Source organism: Glossina fuscipes, unplaced genomic scaffold (assembly GCF_014805625.2).
Source record: "Glossina fuscipes isolate IAEA_lab_2018 unplaced genomic scaffold, Yale_Gfus_2 3, whole genome shotgun sequence".
NCBI lineage: Eukaryota > Metazoa > Arthropoda > Insecta > Diptera > Glossinidae > Glossina > Glossina fuscipes.
Window position 1 is genome coordinate 12,035,656 of NW_023998417.1, and position 20,939 is coordinate 12,056,594.

The following is a 20,939-nucleotide window of genomic DNA, read 5'->3' on the forward strand; positions in this document are numbered from 1 at the left end:
AAAAAGAAAGGAGAACATTAACAACAATAACAACAAAAACACAAATATTTAGCTAAAGAAATAATCGCTTTACTTCAAATCAAATTTACACATATACACCCACGTATATATACATATATATATATATATATGTATATATGTGTATATATAATTATTCATATATTTTTGTATTTCCTATATTGTAAGTCGAATTCCTTCTATAAGCATACAAAAACAACAATCACGACATAAACTTTTTTACATATATCTCAGCATTGCGAAAACAAATTAACAAATAAAAGAAAAAGTAAATAAATAACGCTATATATATATATATATATATTTACATTTAAATATACCTATATATCCATATATATAAATACATATATATACATATATATATATATATATATAAGTGAAACACTTGCTTAAGAGCTTCAGTTTAAATACGTTCGATCAATAATTTATTACTAAATGCATACTCATCATAGCGGATGAAGACAAACATCTCTAGATTTACCTCTAATTACTACAAATTTACATCTTCACATCTCTTTACTTTCGTTACAAAAAAAAAAAAAAAAAAAAAAAAAAACCGAAAGCAAAAATGAAAACAAAAACGAAAACATAAAAACTTCGTCATCGTATTACCTCTCTAATTACGGAAATATAATGCAAGATTTACCTTAACTTTCACATCAACTTTTTCTCAATATAATTAACATACACACATACACATATAACCACAAACGAATAAGCCATAATATAGCAAACAATATTTATATTTCAAATTTTCAATATAAAATCCGTATCAACAGAAAAGCAAAGAAAAATAGAATAAATAAATAAATAAATATAAAGAAAAAGCAAAAAGGAAAACTTAATTAATTAACACACAAAATAATCTCAATTATAAGCCGACAAAATAAGAATTCGTAATCATTTTATTATAATAAACTATAATACTATACTTTATAAAATTAAAGGAAAAAACGAAAAAAAAAAAAAAAAATGATAATTGGGTTTCACTTTTCAAGCGCGCGCTTCCTATATGAGTGAATGTCTTAACTCATTTCAGTACTTCGCTGGTAAGTTTAAATAAAATCCAATTGCGAAATTTTTGCGTTTCGAAAAAAGTCAAGCTTTGTGTTCGCACGACAAGATCTTTTTCATAAAAATCGATTTCAAAAAAAATTCGTCTTTTTTATGAGAAATCGACGGATCAGTTCAATTTTGGAGCACTTTTTCAAAGAAATAGCGAACGTACTTCTTTTTTAGTAAAACAAACTAGATTAGTTTCCCCAAGGGTCACTTGTCGCTGCCACAAAGTTCCGAGAAAATTGACTTTACGAGTCCAAAGGTCATACATTAGTCAAGTACTTTTCATTCTATTAAAGTTAAAGTTTCGATTTTTGTCGAGAATTATTAAAAATCGAAATATTTTTTCAAATTTTTATCATTTTTTTTTTTTTTTTTTTTGGTCGTAGCTATAGCGAATTGTCAGTCGGTAAAGATATAACACTTAGCCACTCTTTTCTTTCTGACAGTCACGAATAGCGGACCTTATATGGGGAGGGTTAACCCGATTCAATCCATTTTATAATAGGGTTCGCCCTATAACAAATTTTAAGAAAAGATCTCGAAAATTTGCGATTGTGTCAGCAAAAAGATAGATAGAAGTAGTATAATGCCTAAGCATATCATTGCCAAACCATGAGAAAATTCTATCACACTATTGGGATGAGATCATTCAGCCTACATCGCTTTCAGCATGTCTTTCTTTGCAAAAGAATAACCTGCATATACCCTGTCACCCAACGAGTTATGTCAATCTATTGAAAACTGGTTTTGCTTACGATCGATCGTACAAAGCACCACCTACTTGGAAGTCTGTTGAACCATCATCAATAAATATAATGCGATTTCGGTGGTGGCCTTTTACGAAAAATATTTCCAGCTGAATAGACCAGACCTTGTTTTACACACTCTCATACATTTATCGAAGCTTTAGTACAGGCGCGTTGTCTGCGACTTAAACTCATTTCCAGTGCATTTAAGCAATGGGACAACATGAATAAATCCAATTTGTTTTTTAATGCATCATTCTCGCTTCCTCGCCTATTATGAATACTCCCTACCTGAAGCAGTTTTATGTTTGTTCATATACCACTGTTTTTTTGGGATTCTTACGTCTTTTTAAGAAAACCAATTCTCGTTTTCATTCCAGTGTTCTTAATAAGAGTTGAAGGCGTAAGCAATTATCGAGATTGTAGTACAAATGGCGAGTATTTAGTTGAAGGTAAAAAATTTCCGCAGTCTTTTTCTCAGCATATTTGATGACATTGTATTTTTATACCTTCCATCTGTTACTAGAGACACACTATATACATATATATATACATACAATTCTTTATAATGAATGGATATATTTTCTTTATTTAATTTTTATTTAGTTGTTGGTTTCTCCGAAAATATTGCTTTAGATGCTTAATTTTAGGCACTTTTTGCTTACTATTGAATACTATTATTAGTAATGTCATATCGACTGCAATACAAATTTACGTATGTATGTATAAATAAATATCACTCGGCTATTATTTACTTATCACGGATATCACTTTGAGATTGTACAACTATTTTTAAATTTGGCTAAGAATACTTATGAAAAAATTAAGTTTTATAATATTTAATCAACTTAAGTATTTATATGAGGTCTTATGATGAATTCATTCTACCTAAGTCTTTTGATGCGTTCACCTAAGTAAATAAAGTAATAAAGGCTTCGATAAGTACGCAAGAACACATTTAGGTAACTTGTAATTAGTTTTTGGAAAATAATGCAGTGATTATGCGCTCATTTTCAAACTCATTACATATTCTTATATCTTATATTAGTTGAGAACGATGAGATGAGATTTACGTTCCGACGGCAAAAAAAAAAAAAAAAAAAAAAAAAAAAAATATAAGGGAAAAGAGATTTTTATAACGATAACGGGTAATACGATTAGTTGAGCTAATTCAAACATCACATTTTAATTGTTGTTTCGCGCGTTAAGCGATACTGGTCGGTTTCTTTTTGTAATTTTTCTCGGCATCTTTTAATAGTGCTGTGGCAGTGGTTATGCCTGTCTGATCAACTAGTTGATATAGAAAACCATTCGATCGCTGCAGCAATACAAAGGGATGATCTAATTCGACTGCCTTGCCGGCATCCATAACCAAAACGCGATCGCTGTCCATCACTGTGTGTAAGCGATGCGCAATTGTAAGCACCGTACATTTGGCAAACTTCGAACGTATAGACCTTTGTATAAGCTTATCGGTTCTATTGGGAAATGAAAAAGAAAAAATATTTCTTCAATTTGCTTACGCGTCTTTTAATATTCTCTCACTTACTCTGGATCCACATTGGCTGTAGCTTCATCAAGTATAAGTATTCTATTTTGCCTGAGAATAGCGCGAGCCAAACAGACCAATTGTCGTTGGCCTACACTGAAGTTGGCTCCACCGTCATATATACGGCAGTCCAAACCTCCGATTAGTGTTGAGACGTAAGATCTTAATTCTACATCTTCAAGGGCTTTCCACATATCTTCGTCTTGGCGTTGATCTAAAGGATCCAGATTGTAACGCAATGTTCCCGAAAATAAAACCGGATCCTGAGGTATTATTGAAATTTTGCTACGCAAATCGTACAGATCTAACATCTCAATATCGACACCATCGATAAGAATCGTACCTTCATTGTAGGCCAAACGGAACAGCGACTGTATGATAGAAGATTTACCAGCTCCGGTTCGACCAACAATACCGATTTTCTCATTGGGCTCTATAGTGAAATTCAGATCCTTCAGTATATATATGTCATCAGGATTGTATTTCAAATTAAAATTTAAGAAGTCTATGCGTCCTTCGTTAGGCCAACCCATTTCCGCTTTTAAGATTTTTATCGTTTTACTTGATGTTTCAGGCGGCTGCTCAGTGTACTCCCAGATTCGCTCTACACTAGTCATTTGATTTTCAAGGTCAGCGGTCTGACGCATTCCCCACTGGCACATACCAATCATCGTTGTCGATTGTAGAATGGCCAAACCCACATCGCCACTGTTGAAATTTGTTGGCAATACCAAGAAGCTTAGAGTAACTAAACCAATGTATATAACGGAAATGACGTCAGTCCATAATGCAAAAGCACGGTTGCTGGAGAGAAATAAAAACCAAGCTGATGTATTCGAATTTTGATACCCATGAAATTCGTTCTCTAGAACCTTCTCAGCTTCCAGAGCCCTTATAGTGGTTAAGCCTTGAAAAGTCTGATTGGTTAACGAGTAAACGGGGCTACGTGCTGGAAATTAAATGCAAACAGAACATATAATAAGTAAAGTTTAAGTTAAATTAAAAAATGCAACGCACAAATTGACTCCAAGCGTTTAACACTACGACTAGTACACACATAAAGATAGCGCACCACCATTAAGCATAAAACTATAACAATCGCTGGAATTAACAGCCAGTAATTGGCAATAGCTACGGTGATTAGAACACCCGTGACGTCAATGAAAAACTGAGAAGAAGAAAACATAATAAAATATATTCGATAAGCGATATTTTTAGTTTAAAAGCACTTACTGACAGACAATCTATCAATGTATGAGGTAGATCGGCGTCCACGGTGCGTATATCTTTGGAGAAACGATTTAGAATTCGTCCCGATGAAGTAGTGTTAAAGAATAACATACTGGTGCTTGTAATGCCACGAAAGAGGCGATCATGTAGCTTCAAAGAAATTCTAAGGCACATAGAAAAAAAGCCAAACGTTCTCACCAAATACACAATCAAAGTGCTTCCTAATAACGACGAATATATCACGATACGTTGTTGACGTTCTATCGCTACTTCTCCGTCATAACTATTATAGCTCTCAGTTATATTATGTGCATCGTAGTTAGTAAAATTTGTTGAAGTATTTGTGACTGCGATTCCTACATTTTCTTCCCAAATAACCCTAAAATGAAAATCTCCTCTTACTAGACTATAATATGCCGGCCGTGGGCCGCGTATTTCATAATTACCATCTAGACAAAAAGTAATCCACCCCCGTCAACATAACGCGGGCGCATATGAAGAGGGCGACTATAAGAAGAAGAACGAACATATTTTCCAAAGCGCGAAAGTAAGATAGATATACATCCAACTTCACTGCACCCACTGCTTGGCTTTCTTTGTTTAAGTCTTCCACCGATTTCTCCCCTGGATGCAGTAAATGATTGTGTTCTAAGCTCCTTTCCGAGTCGCTACGTGACATCTGGCTGAGGCTACTCAATTCATCTTTAATTACTTTATCAAAACCACTTTCGTCAATCGTTTGAGCCAAAAATTGAAATTGATTCGACTTTTGCAACTCCTGGTAACTTCCCTGAGCAATAACGCTACCGGCAGCTATTAAAATGAGGTGCTCAATATTGTTTAAGTACTGCAATTGATGAGTAACTAATATACGAATTTTGCCCGCCAGAAAATTGTTAATACAGCTCTGAAATATATGCCTTCCCACTTGCGAATCTACCGCCGACAGCGGATCATCCAGAAGATAAATATCAGCTTTGCGATATATAGCTCTGGCCAGATTAATGCGTGCCTTTTGTCCGCCGCTTAAACTAACTCCTCGTTCGCCTACTACAGTTAGGTCCCCCCGCGGTAGTAGCTCAAGGTCTCGCTCCAAGTCGCACGCTCTCAAAACACGCCGATAACGTCTGTCGTTGAACTCCTCTACGAAGACCACGTTATCGCGAATAGTGCCTTCAAATACCCATGGCTCTTGGGAGCAATAGGATATTTTACCGTTTACCAACACTTCACCAGAATCTGCATTAATTTCGCCCAACAAGACATTTAACAAAGTAGATTTACCAGCACCTACTGATCCCACCACAGCAGCTAGTGTCTTATCCTTAATTGTAATGTTAAAATCGTTGATAGCCATCGCTCTCTGAGTACTTGCAACGTCAGATTCCGATTCCCATGTTGCTGTGACATTTCGTAATATAACGCTTTTATTCGATGCATTTATGTTCTGCTGACGTCTAACGCTTGCCGGACTTGTAAATACCGGCTCGACCAGGAAATTAATGTCACTATTATTTTCTTTAGGCTTTTTTATAGGTTTTATATCTTTATGCTGATTTCTTTTGTTCTTTAAATGTTTATTCTTGATGCCATTCTTCTTTTTATCGTCGATTGGTTCTTGTTCGCCATCTAACAGAAATTGTGCGCAACGCTTAGCTGAAACGCAAGCTTCAGCTATAAATGTTATCGAGAGTGGCCAAAAGTGCACCATTGAATCGTTAAGCATGCTAAAATAAGATGACACAGTATAAACTCGTTTAGCTGTTAAAGCATCCCCCAAATAGATGTATGATACCAAAGCCAAAAATATCGACAATGGAGAAATCATTGAAGTGCAAGCCAAAGCCGCATAAATAAACGAAGTTCCACGTATGGCCTGAACTTCTTTCATTCGTACATCTGCTATCACCTTAGCGAAAGACTTTTCCCAGGCGTACATTTTGATTACTTGAATGCCTTGAATAATTTCGTTCATTAGTTTAACTCGCAAGTCCGTTCGTTCGGCAGTTTTCTGCCGATAATAGGCGGCTTTTTTTGCTGCCCACGCTTGCAATGGTATAAAACTAAGCATGAACGTAACACCTATCACGGCCGATATCCCGATCTCTTGAAACATTAAATAACCGATTATTAAAGATTCCGTCGGTCCTTTCCAGATATCGTGTAGAAAACCTAAAGCAATATCGAAGCGACCTAAATCGTTTGACAATAGGTTAATGGCACGACCCCGCAAGCCGTCATTACTTGTGTTTCTCGACATACGCAGGCATTTGCGATAAATTAATCCTGAGAGAGCTAAACGTATTTTTGTACCAACTTGAAAAATATAAAATATGAAGGGATGAAATGTTAATACAGGTACTGCCGAACACAATACGATGCCAATCGCCAGCAGATAAACGTCTTGTTCACTAATTGTTTCTTGGCCGCTAACGAAATAACCAACGAAACCTCCCAAAAAGAGCGGCTGTAAGCATCTGTATACCAAAATAATAAGTAAAGCAATATGTTATTATAGCTCTTCACTCAAAAATATGATAAAATAAAACCCACTTGCTTAAAGACTCACACATTGAGTATAATATTCCTAAAGGTATGAAAGTTTTTCCGTGGGCCGCCATTATCATACGTAAGATGCTTGGTTTATCGCGTCTCCTTTCCTCATCCCATAATTTACTAAATGTATCTGTGCAGCGTTCACTGTCCAAGTCATTACAATGCTGATATAAATCTTCGTCTAGCAATGGACCTTTTAGACCTCTTCGGAAAAGGGCATTCATCCACCTATCAACAATGCAATAAAAGATTTAGATACATTGTTACAAATCTGTAAATATTTTCACAAATATTATGTAACCGAGATAAGGGCAAGTTTGATGAACACGGTCTGCATAAAGGATTCTTTTATATTTTATATTGCATGGGAGCCGCATGAAGAGGCTTCTCCTCTTTTTTTGTTATTTACCAACTGAGAAATATTAGCTCGCAAATGCCGCTCTAATAGCGGGCGATCCTCTTATTACATTATATATAGCAAAAAAAAATAAATAAATAAAATAATCATCTTAACTAAATAGTCGTCGGATAGCGGTTTGCAACAACGATTTCGGACTGACTTGTAGCTATTGCCAAACGTTAATTACAGTTGTATCAGCCACACAAAAAGAGGCTATATAAACATCTAATGCACACGCACACGCACGTTTAAAAAATTGTTTTTTTTTTTTCTTTTTTGTGAACACACTGTGTTAGATATGCTAAGCTATTCAAACATTTTCCATCAAGCGCCGTCAGATAAAAAAGAAGAAGTCTGGTCCAATAGACTTACAGGCACAAGTATTGACATAAAGCGATCGTGAATCTTGCGATGGTGGCGAAGGTCTTACGTCTAGTTTTCCGCAAATTACAAACGCTCTGAATATGTTTACAAATTGAGTTATATATGGGGCTAACAATACGCATACTAGTCGGCCGATCGGAAGAAAACGTAAAGTTGACCTTTAAGATAGCCCTTGTGACAAGTTCCAAATCAGTATCTTCTTCAGGCCCCAAATTACCCTTTTTTGCTTACTGTGAACACATTCATGGGGAAATCAAATTTAATCTACGCCTAGCAACTATATATAGTACAACTGACAAATTTCAACTTTTAATTACGTAAGTACTTCAACATGGATACGGACGCGGAGATAAAGTATGCTAGTGCCTGGGACTGATCAAAAAAGTCTACACTCTGGCATATTTGCGAATGTTATCAAACATCAGCCTGCCACTATAAAATCTAAACTTTATTCGTAGCCGGTGATCATCACCTCTCCATTAAATAAAAGCTTAGACATTAAATGTCTGTCCGTCTTACATTAATGTCGCTGAAATTATGCTCTCTATGCTAGAACAATCCAGAACAAAAGCAACACTAAAGAAATTTAATACTAATAGTCGAAGAGAAATTATAGTTTTTTATTAAACTATTGTCAACTACTACCCCGGTTTGCTATAAGTTATTAATCTCACTTGACTGAATCATGAAAACCAGTCGCGACTGTTATGTATTTTTATAAATAAACAATTTGCTTATAATAGAATAATCTAATGAAATATACAATAAATAGGCAATCATTTCATAGAAAAAAATAGGATAAATTCTTTAACTGCGATTGTATATATATCTTGGAGAAATTCCTCTTAATAGTTCGAGTCAAATGTCATATGTTATATGAATCTGCAAAATTAAGCTTAATCTAGAAAATAAGCTAAGGGAGTACTGTGCACATACACATACACTAAACAACATCCAGAAATATGCATCAGAGATCGTTTAAAGATTTACATATATTCTTAGATGCATATATATCAGTCAACGTCTATCAGTCAGTTAATGTCTATCATACCCCGCGACTGTCTTTCTGTCACACGCCTCGCAATCCATCGGCTGTAATAGAAAGCAGAAAAGTGGACTTAACTCTGTTATTGGCTGACCATAAGTGATCATAGTGCCAAGGAGCTATAATTCTCAATTTATGCCAAACCCACAATATATGATATTTGTATGCATATAAAATCACATTTACATGTGGGGTACGTAAGCATCTAACAAACATATTATACCGTCTTTGATGGATATGGAAAGTGTGCCAAATCTATTGAAAACAGTTATTTATGTCGACGAAAAGCACTGGTATTTTGTATATTTATTTATTGATTTTGAAATAAAGTTGAATAAAGGGGAATATATGCGCGATATGTTATCAAAATAGCAAGAATTCGATATCTTTACGATTAAAGGGGGAAGCAATAATTTCCGTTAGTTATATATGGCCCTGAAAATTCACTCTCACTTTACATATGACTAACAGCGAGCGTTCATTTACTACAGCTTCCTTCGCGATCGGAAAATATGCTAACTTTGTTAATCGCTTTGTAAACTCTAATTGCATGCTTCAGAAAATCGATCTGGTTACGGCCGCTTCTTTACCCATTCCTCGTCCCCATATTTCTTCTATGCAACATATACGAGGGATGGTTTATATCTTGTTAAAGTTACTCTTACTTTTAATTCAAGAAGTGAACAAGACTGAAATGGACAAGAGACTATGAAAAGACCTATACTGCAAGGTTGACATTATGGATAAAACAAGAAAAACTGTAAATTTTTAGAAATTTCAGAAAAAACCGATTTCCACAAAAGGTGGTTTGAGGTTTTATGCTACTATGGTCCCTCGGAAAACAAACTTTTCCCCCCTCGTTTGAATCCATATGAAGATGAGTGTAGGCTTTCTTGACTCTTAGTCGGTCGCTTCTGCTTGGAAATATCTAAGCTTTAGCCAAATACACCGAAAATTTCTTAGATACTCTCTCTACTCGTCCTTTAGAAATTAGATTTTTAGATTGCAATGCAATTGATGGATGGGTGTCTAACGATTCGTGTTTAACTTCTGTCGCAGCTCGTTTAATTCACAATAAAACCAGAAGAGTTGCGAAATTAATTAATTTCTCTAGCAACAACAGTAACAAAGCATGTGCTTTCGACTAATGCATTGACGGTTAAAAGATAAAGACTTATAATGTTTAAATATAAGCACAGAAGAAGAAGACATCACATAAATAAAATGAGTCAGAAAAAGTATATTTGCCTCGGGATGAAAGTTTCATCTCCATCACCTCACACCACACAACACATAAAGATATTTTTTAATTACGGACGTGTCACTGGGCCGATAGGAAATTTTCTAAATAACGCTAAGAAATAATTATAGCAAGTTTTAAAGTGCATAGTGAATTTTTGCTGCAATGGTTCATCCAATACATTATATGTTACAGTTTTACAGCTGCTACGCGCTGCATCGAGCGCAGATAATCCCTATTTTCAAATATGATTTATGACTGTTAGCTAAGCACATATGATATATGCGAGGTTTCAGTTTTCTACCGCCGAGAATAGATATATGAACAGATTGAGAATGGATTGAGAATGCCTTATAATGTCCTTTTTTTTAAAAGGTACTCTTTATCATCTAATTTACTGATGAATACATCACGACAATCTAGCCACATGAAAGGGAGTAAATTAATAAAATTCATATATGCCTATAACTGTAAATTTTCAAGAGAGATCCTTTCGGCAGACATGAAACAATTATTTGAAATTTTGCAATAAGTTAAAATATATGATAAATATTTGGTTTTTGATTTATAAACGTAGATTCAAAATATAATAAGAGCTTATGAAACTTGGAAGCCAGAAAGTTTTTACGAAAAAATTAAATTTAATCGCCTGCACAATATGCACACATAATGCTTACTTGATATTAAAGATTAATGTTTATTTATGCTATGCGAAACGCTGCAATCTTATGTTGAAGATAGGATAAGATGAAACGGAAATCAATCAAAAACAATCATTTGCACGTGAGAAATATAATTGAGTGATTTAGTTTATCAGTGCACTTTTTGCAACATTTCAGCATTGACTCAAAAGACCGTCCTACGCGCTCTCATTTAAACCCTTTCCTTCTCTCTTCATATATATTATATGTGCATATGTGTCACTTACCAAAAACTCCAGCGTGAGAAAAAATTTGCAGTTGAGTAGGGATTTTGCGGACGAGTAATTTTTTTCCGAGTTCTATTCATAGTAAATTTTTATTCTTCAGGAGTTACAGTTATTTTTACAAATATTCGATTAACTTCATAATCATTTAAAGGGAAAGTGGGATTAATTAAATTTATTTATAAAAATTTAATTTAATTGATATCACAAAATTAATTTTTAATAATTCCCTAATTTAAACCAAATTAACAGACACACTTTTAATCAAATCGCTTTTATTTCTTATAAAATTTGTTGGTTTAACGTTCAACTGTTTGTTTCGCTTTTATTTATTGATTACAATGACAATTAAATTAATAATAAGTTGATCGCCACAGCTGCGTTACAGACGTTTTAATAATAAATTGAATATTTTTAATATAATTGATGTTTCTTTATTCACGTTGCTACAATGTTACAATGTGCTTAGACCAAATGCTTCGTCTTGATTAATAGATTCCGTGAATTCCATCAAGAAATGGTTTTTTTCAAGAACGCGACTGAAAAAATTCAAGAAAACGTGTAGATATATATATTGATGTTTCTCTCTTCTTTCTCTCAGAGCAAATCAAACTGTTTCAATAACAGCGGCAAGCAATCCTCTAATGCTGCGGAGTAATTCTCTCGCAGCGAGTAAAATTTTACGATAACAGCTAGCTTTGACTAAACTGCCCTTAGATTTTCATTTGCATAGAAAAATCTCACAATTACCACAACTACTATGCAATTACAAATGTTCTCCCACATTGCCATCAAACAATTATTTTGGGTAAATGGCATAAGCACTGCAGCAAACTGTACGCGTTTTGTAGATCTGATTCTTGTCGGATTCAAACAATGACCTATAATTTGTTCAAGATTTCTCTACAGTTTGCCGATATTGAAGTGAAAGGGACATAGGAGACCGTTCAATGTTAATTCACGAGTTTTTCTTAACATCTCCTACTTTTGACCAGGCGCACTTACCTTAAACAAATTCCTTCAACTGGCAACAAGTTACTTGCTTAAGGAGGAGGACTAACGCATTATTTCAATTAAATCAATTTTAGTTCTCATAAAATACTTTTCCTAGTAGGCAGTAGATTGCCATAACGCTTCTTCAGTGGCGGAGACAAGAACGCCGTTTGCCGAACAAGCCAATGATTTTCGTGAAAAGATCAAGAAATGGCTCCAAAAAAACAAGCCCCTACAAAATGTTGAGGTGGGCTAAGTGATAATTCTTTACCCTATTTTCTAATAAATGATAATTCTTTACCCTATTTTCTAATAAATGATAATTCTTTACCCTATTTTCTAATCTATGATAATTGTAAATGAAATTGTAATTTTTAATGCCGAGTCTTCGTAATGTTCCGTTATGTTGCTTACCCTATATTGAACTTATATTCCCAAACCTGGAAAAGAGCGCGGTTCATTTTTTTGTTTAGGCTCTATTGTTTCTCATCTATCAAATAGCGGCAATCAGGCAAATTTCTCCAAATGGCAACACAGGTGTTTGCCCAACAATTCGAGTGATTTGCAGTTTTTCTCGCCAACTAATTTTGTCTTAAAATAAAATATATATATTTTAATTAAATACTTCTACGTAACTCAGTGCAAAAGCAGTTGAGATTTATCCCATTTAGCTTTTATTTATCGGAGAAACTTTCATTTCATTTAGTGTTCATATAAATTAAGGTTAGTTTGATATATTTTTTTTTAAATTTGTTTGTCACTAAGCCTTTTTTGCCTTCAAAGGGGAGTGGTTTAAGAGCAAAAATGAGTTTAACTTCTGCGGGAGGTATTATATCGTTGCTCGATGAGCCAATGTCCGATTTGAAAGTATTTGCTCTAAAGAAGCTGGACCATATCGTTGATGAGTTTTGGCCGGAAATATCTGAATCTATTGAGAAGATCGAGATGTTACATGAAGATCGCACATTTCCTGAACATAAATTGGCTGGGATGGTGGCTTCAAAAGTTTTTTACCATTTGGGTTCGTTTGAGGACGCCTTGACTTACGCTTTGGGTGCAGGAGAACTCTTTGATGTTAATGCTCGTAATGAATATACGGAGACTATTATAGCCAAATGCATCGATTTTTATATAGCCCAGCGTGTGGCTGCTATTGAAAATCCCAAGGATGCAAAACCGGTTGATTCTCGATTAGAAGGCATTGTTAATCGTATGATTCAGCGTTGCTTAGAAGATGGCCAATATCGTCAGGCTTTAGGTATCGCCCTGGAGACTCGTCGCATGGATATTTTTGAAAAATCTATTATGAAATCAGATGACGTTGCTGGTATGCTGGCATATGCTTACAACGTGACAATGTCTTTAATTCAAAATCGAGGATTTCGTAATGAGGTTCTGCGTTGCTTAGTTGGCCTGTATCGTGACTTGGGCGTACCAGATTATGTAAATATGTGCCAATGTCTGATTTTCCTGGAAGATCCTTTGGCAGTAGCAGAAGTTTTGGACAAACTTACTAGATCAACTCAAGATGCTAGTAATTTAATGGCCTATCAGATTGCCTTTGATTTGTACGAATCGGCCACCCAAGAATTTCTAGGTAACGTTTTGCAAGCTCTGAAGGAAACTGCTCCTATACCTACAGCTTTGCCCAGTACCTTTAAACCTCAAGGTACCAATGCGCCCTCTTCAAAGACAGACGAGGAGAAAGCTAAAGAAGCGGAAAATGCTAAAACTGTAGACGCCGAAGGTTAGTTTCTGCCCAATACATATTCGAAACTTGTTATCTTTATTCTTTTATGTGGTGTGAAATAGGTGATGTAAAAATAGAGCGCTCTGTAGAGTCTTTAAATGATTCAGAAAAAGCTCATCAAAAAAATATCGAAAAACTTATTTCCATTCTTGCCGGCGAAGTGACGATCGATTTGCAGTTACAATTCCTCATACGCAGCAATCACGCTGATTTGCAAATTCTGCGCAGTACTAAAGAGGCCGTAAGGGTTTCAATATGTCATACAGCAACAGTCATTGCCAATGGCTTCATGCACAGCGGTACTACATCTGATCAATTCCTACGAGATAACTTGGATTGGTTGGCTCGCGCTACCAATTGGGCTAAATTGACAGCCACTGCTTCTTTAGGTGTCATACATCGTGGCCATGAAAAGGATTCCTTAGCGTTGATGCAAAGTTACCTACCTAAGGAGACCGGCCCTAGTTCTGGTTATTCCGAGGGCGGTGGCTTATATGCCTTGGGATTAATACATGCCAATCATGGAGCTAATATAATCGATTACCTTCTCCAACAGCTGAAGGATGCTCAAAATGAGAACGTACGCCATGGCGGTTGTTTGGGGCTAGGCTTGGCTGCCATGGGTACACATCGTCAAGATTTATATGAGCAATTGAAATTCAATCTTTATCAAGACGACGCTGTTACGGGTGAAGCTGCTGGCATAGCTATGGGAATGGTCATGTTGGGCTCAAAAAATGCCCAAGCAATTGAAGATATGGTGTCTTATGCACAAGAAACTCAACACGAAAAAATTTTACGTGGCCTAGCTGTAGGCATTTCTTTAACCATGTTTGCACGTTTAGAGGAATCGGATCCCTTAGTTACCAGCCTTTCTACGGACAAAGATCCAGTTTTACGTCGGTCTGGAATGTATACAATTGCTATGGCTTATAATGGTACCGGGAGCAATAAAGCGATCCGAAAACTACTTCATGTCGCTGTTTCCGATGTGAACGACGATGTGCGACGTGCTGCCGTTACAGCAATCGGTTTTATTTTATTTCGTACTCCTGAGCAATGTCCATCGGTGGTCAGTTTGTTAGCAGAATCGTACAATCCTCATGTACGTTACGGTGCTGCCATGGCTTTGGGTATCGCATGTGCTGGCACGGGTTTGCGCGAAGCAATCGCCCTGCTAGAACCTATGGTCAAATTTGATCCGGTTAACTTTGTCCGTCAAGGCGCGTTGATAGCGTCGGCCATGATATTAATACAACATACAGATCAAACCTGCGCTAAGACTAGCTTCTTCCGTCAATTATATGCCGAGGTAATCATAAACAAGCACGAGGATGTAATGGCAAAATATGGCGCTATTTTAGCTCAAGGCATAATCGATGCTGGTGGACGTAATTGTACTTTATCTTTGCAATCGCGCACAGGCCATACTAATCTCCAAGCAGTAGTCGGTATGTTGGTGTTCACACAATACTGGTATTGGTTTCCCCTGGCTCATGCTCTATCTTTGGCTTTTACACCGACATGCATCATTGCTCTTAACTCTGACCTTAAAATGCCAAAAATGGAATTTAAATCAGCCGCAAAGCCTTCGTTATATGCTTACCCGGCTCCTTTGGAAGAAAAGAAATCAGAAGAGAGAGAAAAGGTAGCAACTGCTGTGCTCTCGATCGCAGCACGTCAAAAACGTCGCGAGACGGCAGACAAGAAAGAGGATGAAAAAATGGAAGTGGATGAAGATAATAAGGAATCGACTGCGACAGCGAAGAAGGACGAAGACAAGTCGAAAACTGATGAAAAGGTTGATGAGAAAAAGAAAAAAGACGATAAAAAACAAGAAGAGGATAAAGACTCTACCGCTGACAAAGACAAAAAGGATAAAAAGGAGCCTGAACCGAATTTTGAAATATTGCAAAATCCGGCTAGAGTCGTGCGACAGCAATTAAAAGTCATAAGTGTGGCTGAAAATCAAACTTACATGCCTCTAAAAGATGTCACCATCGGAGGCATTATTGTAATGCAACACACAGGTAAAACTGATCAAGAGTTAGTGGAACCTGTGGCAGCGTACGGACCTAAGAATGATGATCTAAAAGAACCTGAACCTCCAGAGCCTTTCGAATACACTGAAGACTAGAAATGTGTTAGCCGGTAATTTTCAGTAATCATTATTCTAACTCTAAAAGTTAAATTTCAATAAAACGCGATATAAAATCTCTTTTTTTAAATTATATGAATTCGGAGATAGCCACACATATCTATCTACCTTTTAAAAAAACCATTCAAAATTATCAATTATATAGAAAATGTCCCAAAATTGTTTAGTATTTTGAAAGCTGCCTAGCTGGCGTTGACTTTCTGTGGAACACAAAAAGGTTCTTCAATTTTTTCGCCAGACGCATCAAATAATAAAAGTCACGAGATTATACATAAATAACATGCTATTTATTTACTATTATTGAAGCAACATTTTATGAAGTTTGGCTTTGCGACAAGGGCGAATGAAACAGAACAAATTTTTATTAGAAGTAAAAGCTATTATCGAACAGGAGTATAAAACTACGTGGCTGGACAAACGAAAGAACGTAACAATTTAGCGGGCAAAGGCTAAATACAAGTCAATTGTCACAGCCAATCCTTTGCAATTAATATTATTTCTATCAAGCAGTGAATACGCATTGAAATGTCTTACATTTTTGAAAGCATAACTTCCGATTTTTTTTGGAAAATTAATTGCAAATAATTGCTCCATTTGTGTTTATATTAATTCTGTTATTTTCACTGTTTTCTTTATTTACATTTACCTTCTTCTTCTTCTTAAAAGATATAGGATACGTCGATAACATTCGATTTCCCCGTGTCATGTTGGAAAAGACTATGAGTCAATACGTTTATGTTCGGACGCATCAAATAATAAAAGTCACGAGATTATACATAAATAACATGCTATTTATTTACTATTATTGAAGCAACATTTTATGAAGTTTGGCTTTGCGACAAGGGCGAATGAAACAGAACAAATTTTTATTAGAAGTAAAAGCTATTATCGAACAGGAGTATAAAACTACGTGGCTGGACAAACGAAAGAACGTAACAATTTAGCGGGCAAAGGCTAAATACAAGTCAATTGTCACAGCCAATCCTTTGCAATTAATATTATTTCTATCAAGCAGTGAATACGCATTGAAATGTCTTACATTTTTGAAAGCATAACTTCCGATTTTTTTTGGAAAATTAATTGCAAACAATTGCTCCATTTGTGTTTATATTAATTCTGTTATTTTCACTGTTTTCTTTATTTACATTTACCTTCTTCTTCTTCTCAAAAGATATAGGATACGTCGATAACATTCGATTTCCCCGTGTCATGTTGGAAAAGACTATGAGTCAATACGTTTATGTTCGGGGAAAATGCTATTTACTATGCTGTATAATATGTTATTATGTTATTATTGTAATTATGTATTGTTTTGTATTATTGCTTCATTCTACTGTTATTCTGTTGACCTTAATTGAAATGCCTTCTGCCTTCTAACGTTTTGTGTGTTCATTGAAATCGAAAGAGGTCGCTTCTTTGCATTTACATATTCAAACGATATGGTAAGCTAGAGGTGCGCGATTTTTATGCGTCAAATACTTGCGCGGTCTCTTAAGCGAGTGACTTTATGTGTGTTAGTCCTAAGTATTAACAATAGTATAAAATGAAAAATGTCTGCTGAGAACACAGTATCAAAGAAACACGATTCTTGGGCAAAATTAAGTGAAGAATGCGTAAGTTTTATTAGAAGAATAAATTCTACGAAGCAATTAAACGCACTTTAAAGGAATATTTTCAGTCTAATAATGCATATGATGCGAATGATAAGCAACGCAATCTATCTTTTAAGTTTCTTGATGACGCCAATGAAGAGAAGTTTGAGCGCCATATTCAAGAGGACAAACTAAAAATTCCGTTTAAAAGACGCCGCCCACGTGAAGATCGCTCCAGTAGCCCGAACAGTCCAAACAGTGACAGCAATGGTAGTTGTAACGAAAGACATCATCTAAGATCAGAGAAACGTTCACGTCGTAACAGTTGCGCAGAAACTAAGACCGAAACCGATACTGCGATTTTGTCCAGACGTCAAAAACAAATTGATTATGGCAAAAATACAGAAGCTTATGAACGTTATATTCAACTTGTACCCAGGTACAGTACAGTCTAACAGAAAATTGCATTGCTTTAGAGAATTCATTAGCAATATTTAGCCTAACTGTCCTGCCGATATATCCATAATATTTATGCCATTTCCTTCTGAAACAATCTCTTATTATCAGCTAAATAAACCGTCCGACGATGAAAGTTTTAGCAAACACTTAATAAATAACCGAAGAACATGCTTAGCACAGGTTATTATTATTGATTTTTTGGCAAATTCGCTTATCACTTAAAATCCTTACGAACTTCATTTAAATTATTATATGAACTTCTTAAGTTCTCAACAACAATAGCTTCTCACATGACAGAACAGAGTTTGCATCGAGGAACAAATTTAAGATAATAATTAATAGCAAGTTGTGCGAACAACTCCTTAATATTCCATGAAAATTTTTCTTAAATCAAGGGTTTTTGTTTCTGTGAAGTTTCCCATTTTTTCTTGATTTGTAAGAGAATTTTACTTTTAAGGGGAAGAAAAATAATATATCGTATTCTCTTAGATTGGAACGCACGCGCGATCATCCTAAAACACCGGACAAATATGGAAAATATAGTCGCCGAGCTTTCGATGGTTTAGTAAAGATATGGCGTAAGCAATTACATTTTTATGATCCACCAAATGCTCAAGGTACAAATGACGACAGCAACAGCGATTCAGATTCTGATTGAAAGTTAGCTAAAGTTGATTGCAAAAATAACTTTACAAGATAAATTTTCATATTATAGTTAGAAAATAAAAATAAAAGTGTACAAATTATATTTCAAATTGTTTTCCAAAACGCAACGCGTTCACGTTAGAAACGTCCAAACATTAAGTTTGTTAAACTAATCGCTTTTCTGCTGCTTTTCAAGCATATTCAAGATTCTATCCAACTTGACGGATTGTCGTTCTTCGATCTCGTTAATGCGTTGCTGAATAACGCTTTCAAATTCCTTGAAGCGCAGATCTATATGGTCCATTAAATGTCTGATCATTTCAAATTCAATTTTATCGTTATTCAAATTTGTTTGGCGTAATCTGTCTTCTGACTCATCATGTTGGTTAAGTGCTTTAAAGTTGTGATTAACAAATGCCGAACTTTTAGCTGCCGAACTATTGCCCGATTTAATTATTGCCTCCAAAAATTTTTTATATTTCTCAGCAGGTGCTGTAGTCTTTCGCGCACTATTTGCAAGCATGGTTTGCACATTTTCAACATTAATTATCCCAACGGTATTCGGGGTTAAAGAAGTTATACCATTCGGATTGGGCGCAATTTGTATGCAAATACCAAAAATGCACACCTCGGAAAGCGCTGTTAGAAACTAAGTAATGGTAATAATGACATTAATTTAATAACAAGCGAGACTATACGAGAATTTCATATCATACCCTTATTGTTATTTCGGTGACGCCAGATTTATCCACTTCTACGTCATATCTATAACAGTGGAGTTCTAAATTGTTAAGGCTCTCCGCTTCATCGTCTGTTTCGTTTATTAACAAGCCATAGGCCGTTTCCACGTACTCTTTTAAGGGACCTTGGAAAATTTCTATCTTGGGCACATTGCACACCATGTTGAAGGCTTGAATTTTGTAATGCGGAAAGAGCTGCGCGCAGAGTTCACATTTTTCTTCTTCTAATTTTGGGTTAGAGAGCAATATCGCCCTGTTTTCATCCAAAAGTTGATCAAGTGGTGGCCTACAGTAATTTTAAAACATTATCATTAGTTAAGTAATTACATCAAAACACTTAAGTCTTTTTTGATTGTTCCGAATTTATCGTCGGCAAAGATGTCAAAAAAGCTATTGGCGGACGAGCCCAGCGTCTATAATTAAATACTGCTGGTCATAAATAAATAACGATAACGCTTTCACATCCAACAGTGCAAACATTCAGTTGGTTTTTTGTGGGGCAAGAAATCCTCGAACCAAAGCAAGAGGAAATATAATTGAGTCTCTGCGCTAACAGAGAAAACCGAAAAGCCTACATGGCGTCGATTTCACAAAAAATACCTTTTTTTTCTAGTTCTTAAGGCTTTCACATCCCTTAGAATCCATCCAACCACCATGTTTACAAATGTAATAAATTAACTATTACTAATTGTTTATTTAAATCAATTTTTACTTGATGAATATGTCTGGATCCGCAGTTTGACACAGGAAGGCTTCATGAAAGTCACATCCACCACTTCTGCTCCAATTGCTGGTTAATTGAATATAATTCTTATTCATTACTTTTTTCTTTGTTTTGGATGTTATATTTGGTCCGAGCCAATAAACAAATACAACTAATTTTGAGTTTCGGAGATTTCTTTGTTTATAAATAATAAAAGAAAAATTTCAAACATGGCTGCCAGAGCATCTAAAAGTAGAAACTTTTGATGAAATAAAAAGGAAATTCACATCACTGCCAAAAGACTTGTGAATAATAAAGAAGGAATAAGATAAGAGTGTTGCTTTTCGCAAGCGTATGACAAAGATGATAAGGAAATGGATTCCGGTAGTGCTAGTCTAACCTATTATGAAAGATTAGTAAGTTCAGCGACTAAACTCCGGGTATTTGTTTTAAGGAAATCATTTAAATGCTATAAAAATAGTATTCTATAAGTAGATATCCTTATGTTATAATGTTTTCAAGTTAGAAGAGAAGATTTCTTTGCTTAAATTCCGCTTAGAGTAGCATACTCTTGTAAGATTTTTTAAAAATTCCGATAATAGAATAGAAAAAATTCAAAAATTACGACGCTATCTTAATACAGACAAAATATAAACCTACATACCTTCAACTTGCATGAATTATGAACAGGAACAAGTACTGCGAATCATTAAAGGAAAATTTCTTTTCAATTTTGTTTCATGC

General features: G+C 35.3%; 4 protein-coding genes across 6 annotated transcripts; 2 read left to right on the top strand and 2 right to left on the bottom strand.

Annotated features, from left to right (window-relative positions):
• Window positions 1-2,087: 2,087 nt before the first annotated feature.
• On the bottom strand, window positions 2,088-11,534 carry LOC119634845 (probable multidrug resistance-associated protein lethal(2)03659). Its single transcript, XM_038029250.1, has 7 exons — window positions 11,159-11,534; window positions 7,159-7,389; window positions 5,052-7,082; window positions 4,609-4,984; window positions 4,393-4,543; window positions 3,376-4,324; window positions 2,088-3,304 (listed from the first exon to the last, which is right to left on the bottom strand). The coding sequence occupies exons 1-7, from the start codon at window positions 11,236-11,238 to the stop codon at window positions 3,031-3,033; spliced, it is 4,092 nt and encodes a 1,363-aa protein (XP_037885178.1). The 5' UTR covers window positions 11,239-11,534; the 3' UTR covers window positions 2,088-3,030.
• A 1,182-nt stretch (window positions 11,535-12,716) lies between these two features.
• LOC119634922 (26S proteasome non-ATPase regulatory subunit 1) lies at window positions 12,717-16,207 on the top strand. Its single transcript, XM_038029358.1, has 3 exons — window positions 12,717-12,871; window positions 12,932-13,895; window positions 13,961-16,207. Exons 2-3 carry the CDS (start codon window positions 12,953-12,955, stop codon window positions 16,033-16,035), a joined length of 3,018 nt encoding a protein of 1,005 aa, XP_037885286.1. The 5' UTR covers window positions 12,717-12,871; window positions 12,932-12,952; the 3' UTR covers window positions 16,036-16,207.
• Window positions 16,208-17,219: 1,012 nt separating this feature from the next.
• LOC119634773 (histone RNA hairpin-binding protein) lies at window positions 17,220-18,853 on the top strand. Of its 3 annotated transcripts, none has more exons than XM_038029126.1 (3): window positions 17,220-17,669; window positions 17,735-18,087; window positions 18,597-18,853. In XM_038029126.1, the coding sequence occupies exons 1-3, from the start codon at window positions 17,607-17,609 to the stop codon at window positions 18,763-18,765; spliced, it is 585 nt and encodes a 194-aa protein (XP_037885054.1). In that variant the 5' UTR covers window positions 17,220-17,606; the 3' UTR covers window positions 18,766-18,853. The 3 variants fall into 3 exon arrangements, with proteins under 3 accessions (XP_037885054.1, XP_037885056.1, XP_037885053.1); XM_038029128.1 differs by having other exon boundaries at window positions 17,786-18,087; XM_038029125.1 differs by having other exon boundaries at window positions 17,222-17,669; window positions 17,723-18,087.
• On the bottom strand, window positions 18,822-20,431 carry LOC119634772. The gene is made up of 3 exons (XM_038029124.1): window positions 20,205-20,431; window positions 19,469-19,778; window positions 18,822-19,401 (listed from the first exon to the last, which is right to left on the bottom strand). The coding sequence occupies exons 1-3, from the start codon at window positions 20,309-20,311 to the stop codon at window positions 18,922-18,924; spliced, it is 897 nt and encodes a 298-aa protein (XP_037885052.1). The 5' UTR covers window positions 20,312-20,431; the 3' UTR covers window positions 18,822-18,921.
• Window positions 20,432-20,939: the final 508 nt, after the last annotated feature.

Bases quoted from the DNA above. Each gene is read 5' to 3' on its own strand.
- LOC119634845 (XM_038029250.1), bottom strand. From the start codon at position 11,238: ATGAATAGAACTCGGAAAAAAATTACTCGTCCGCAAAATCCCTACTCA. The intron at 7,083-7,158 runs GTGGGTTTTATT...TTTGGTATACAG, and splicing joins ATGTGTGAGTCTTTAAGCAA to ATGCTTACAGCCGCTCTTTT. The intron at 4,985-5,051 runs GTAATTATGAAA...TTTTCATTTTAG, and splicing joins GATTACTTTTTGTCTAGATG to GGTTATTTGGGAAGAAAATG.
- LOC119634922 (XM_038029358.1), top strand. From the start codon at position 12,953: ATGAGTTTAACTTCTGCGGGAGGTATTATATCGTTGCTCGATGAGCCA. The intron at 13,896-13,960 runs GTTAGTTTCTGC...GGTGTGAAATAG, and splicing joins TAAAACTGTAGACGCCGAAG to GTGATGTAAAAATAGAGCGC.
- LOC119634773 (XM_038029125.1), top strand. From the start codon at position 17,607: ATGTCTGCTGAGAACACAGTATCAAAGAAACACGATTCTTGGGCAAAA. The intron at 17,670-17,722 runs GTAAGTTTTATT...CGCACTTTAAAG, and splicing joins CAAAATTAAGTGAAGAATGC to GAATATTTTCAGTCTAATAA. The intron at 18,088-18,596 runs GTACAGTACAGT...GTATTCTCTTAG, and splicing joins TATATTCAACTTGTACCCAG to ATTGGAACGCACGCGCGATC.
- LOC119634772 (XM_038029124.1), bottom strand. From the start codon at position 20,311: ATGAATAAGAATTATATTCAATTAACCAGCAATTGGAGCAGAAGTGGT. The intron at 19,779-20,204 runs GTAAAAATTGAT...AAATTACTGTAG, and splicing joins GATCCAGACATATTCATCAA to GCCACCACTTGATCAACTTT. The intron at 19,402-19,468 runs GTATGATATGAA...ACCATTACTTAG, and splicing joins TCACCGAAATAACAATAAGG to TTTCTAACAGCGCTTTCCGA.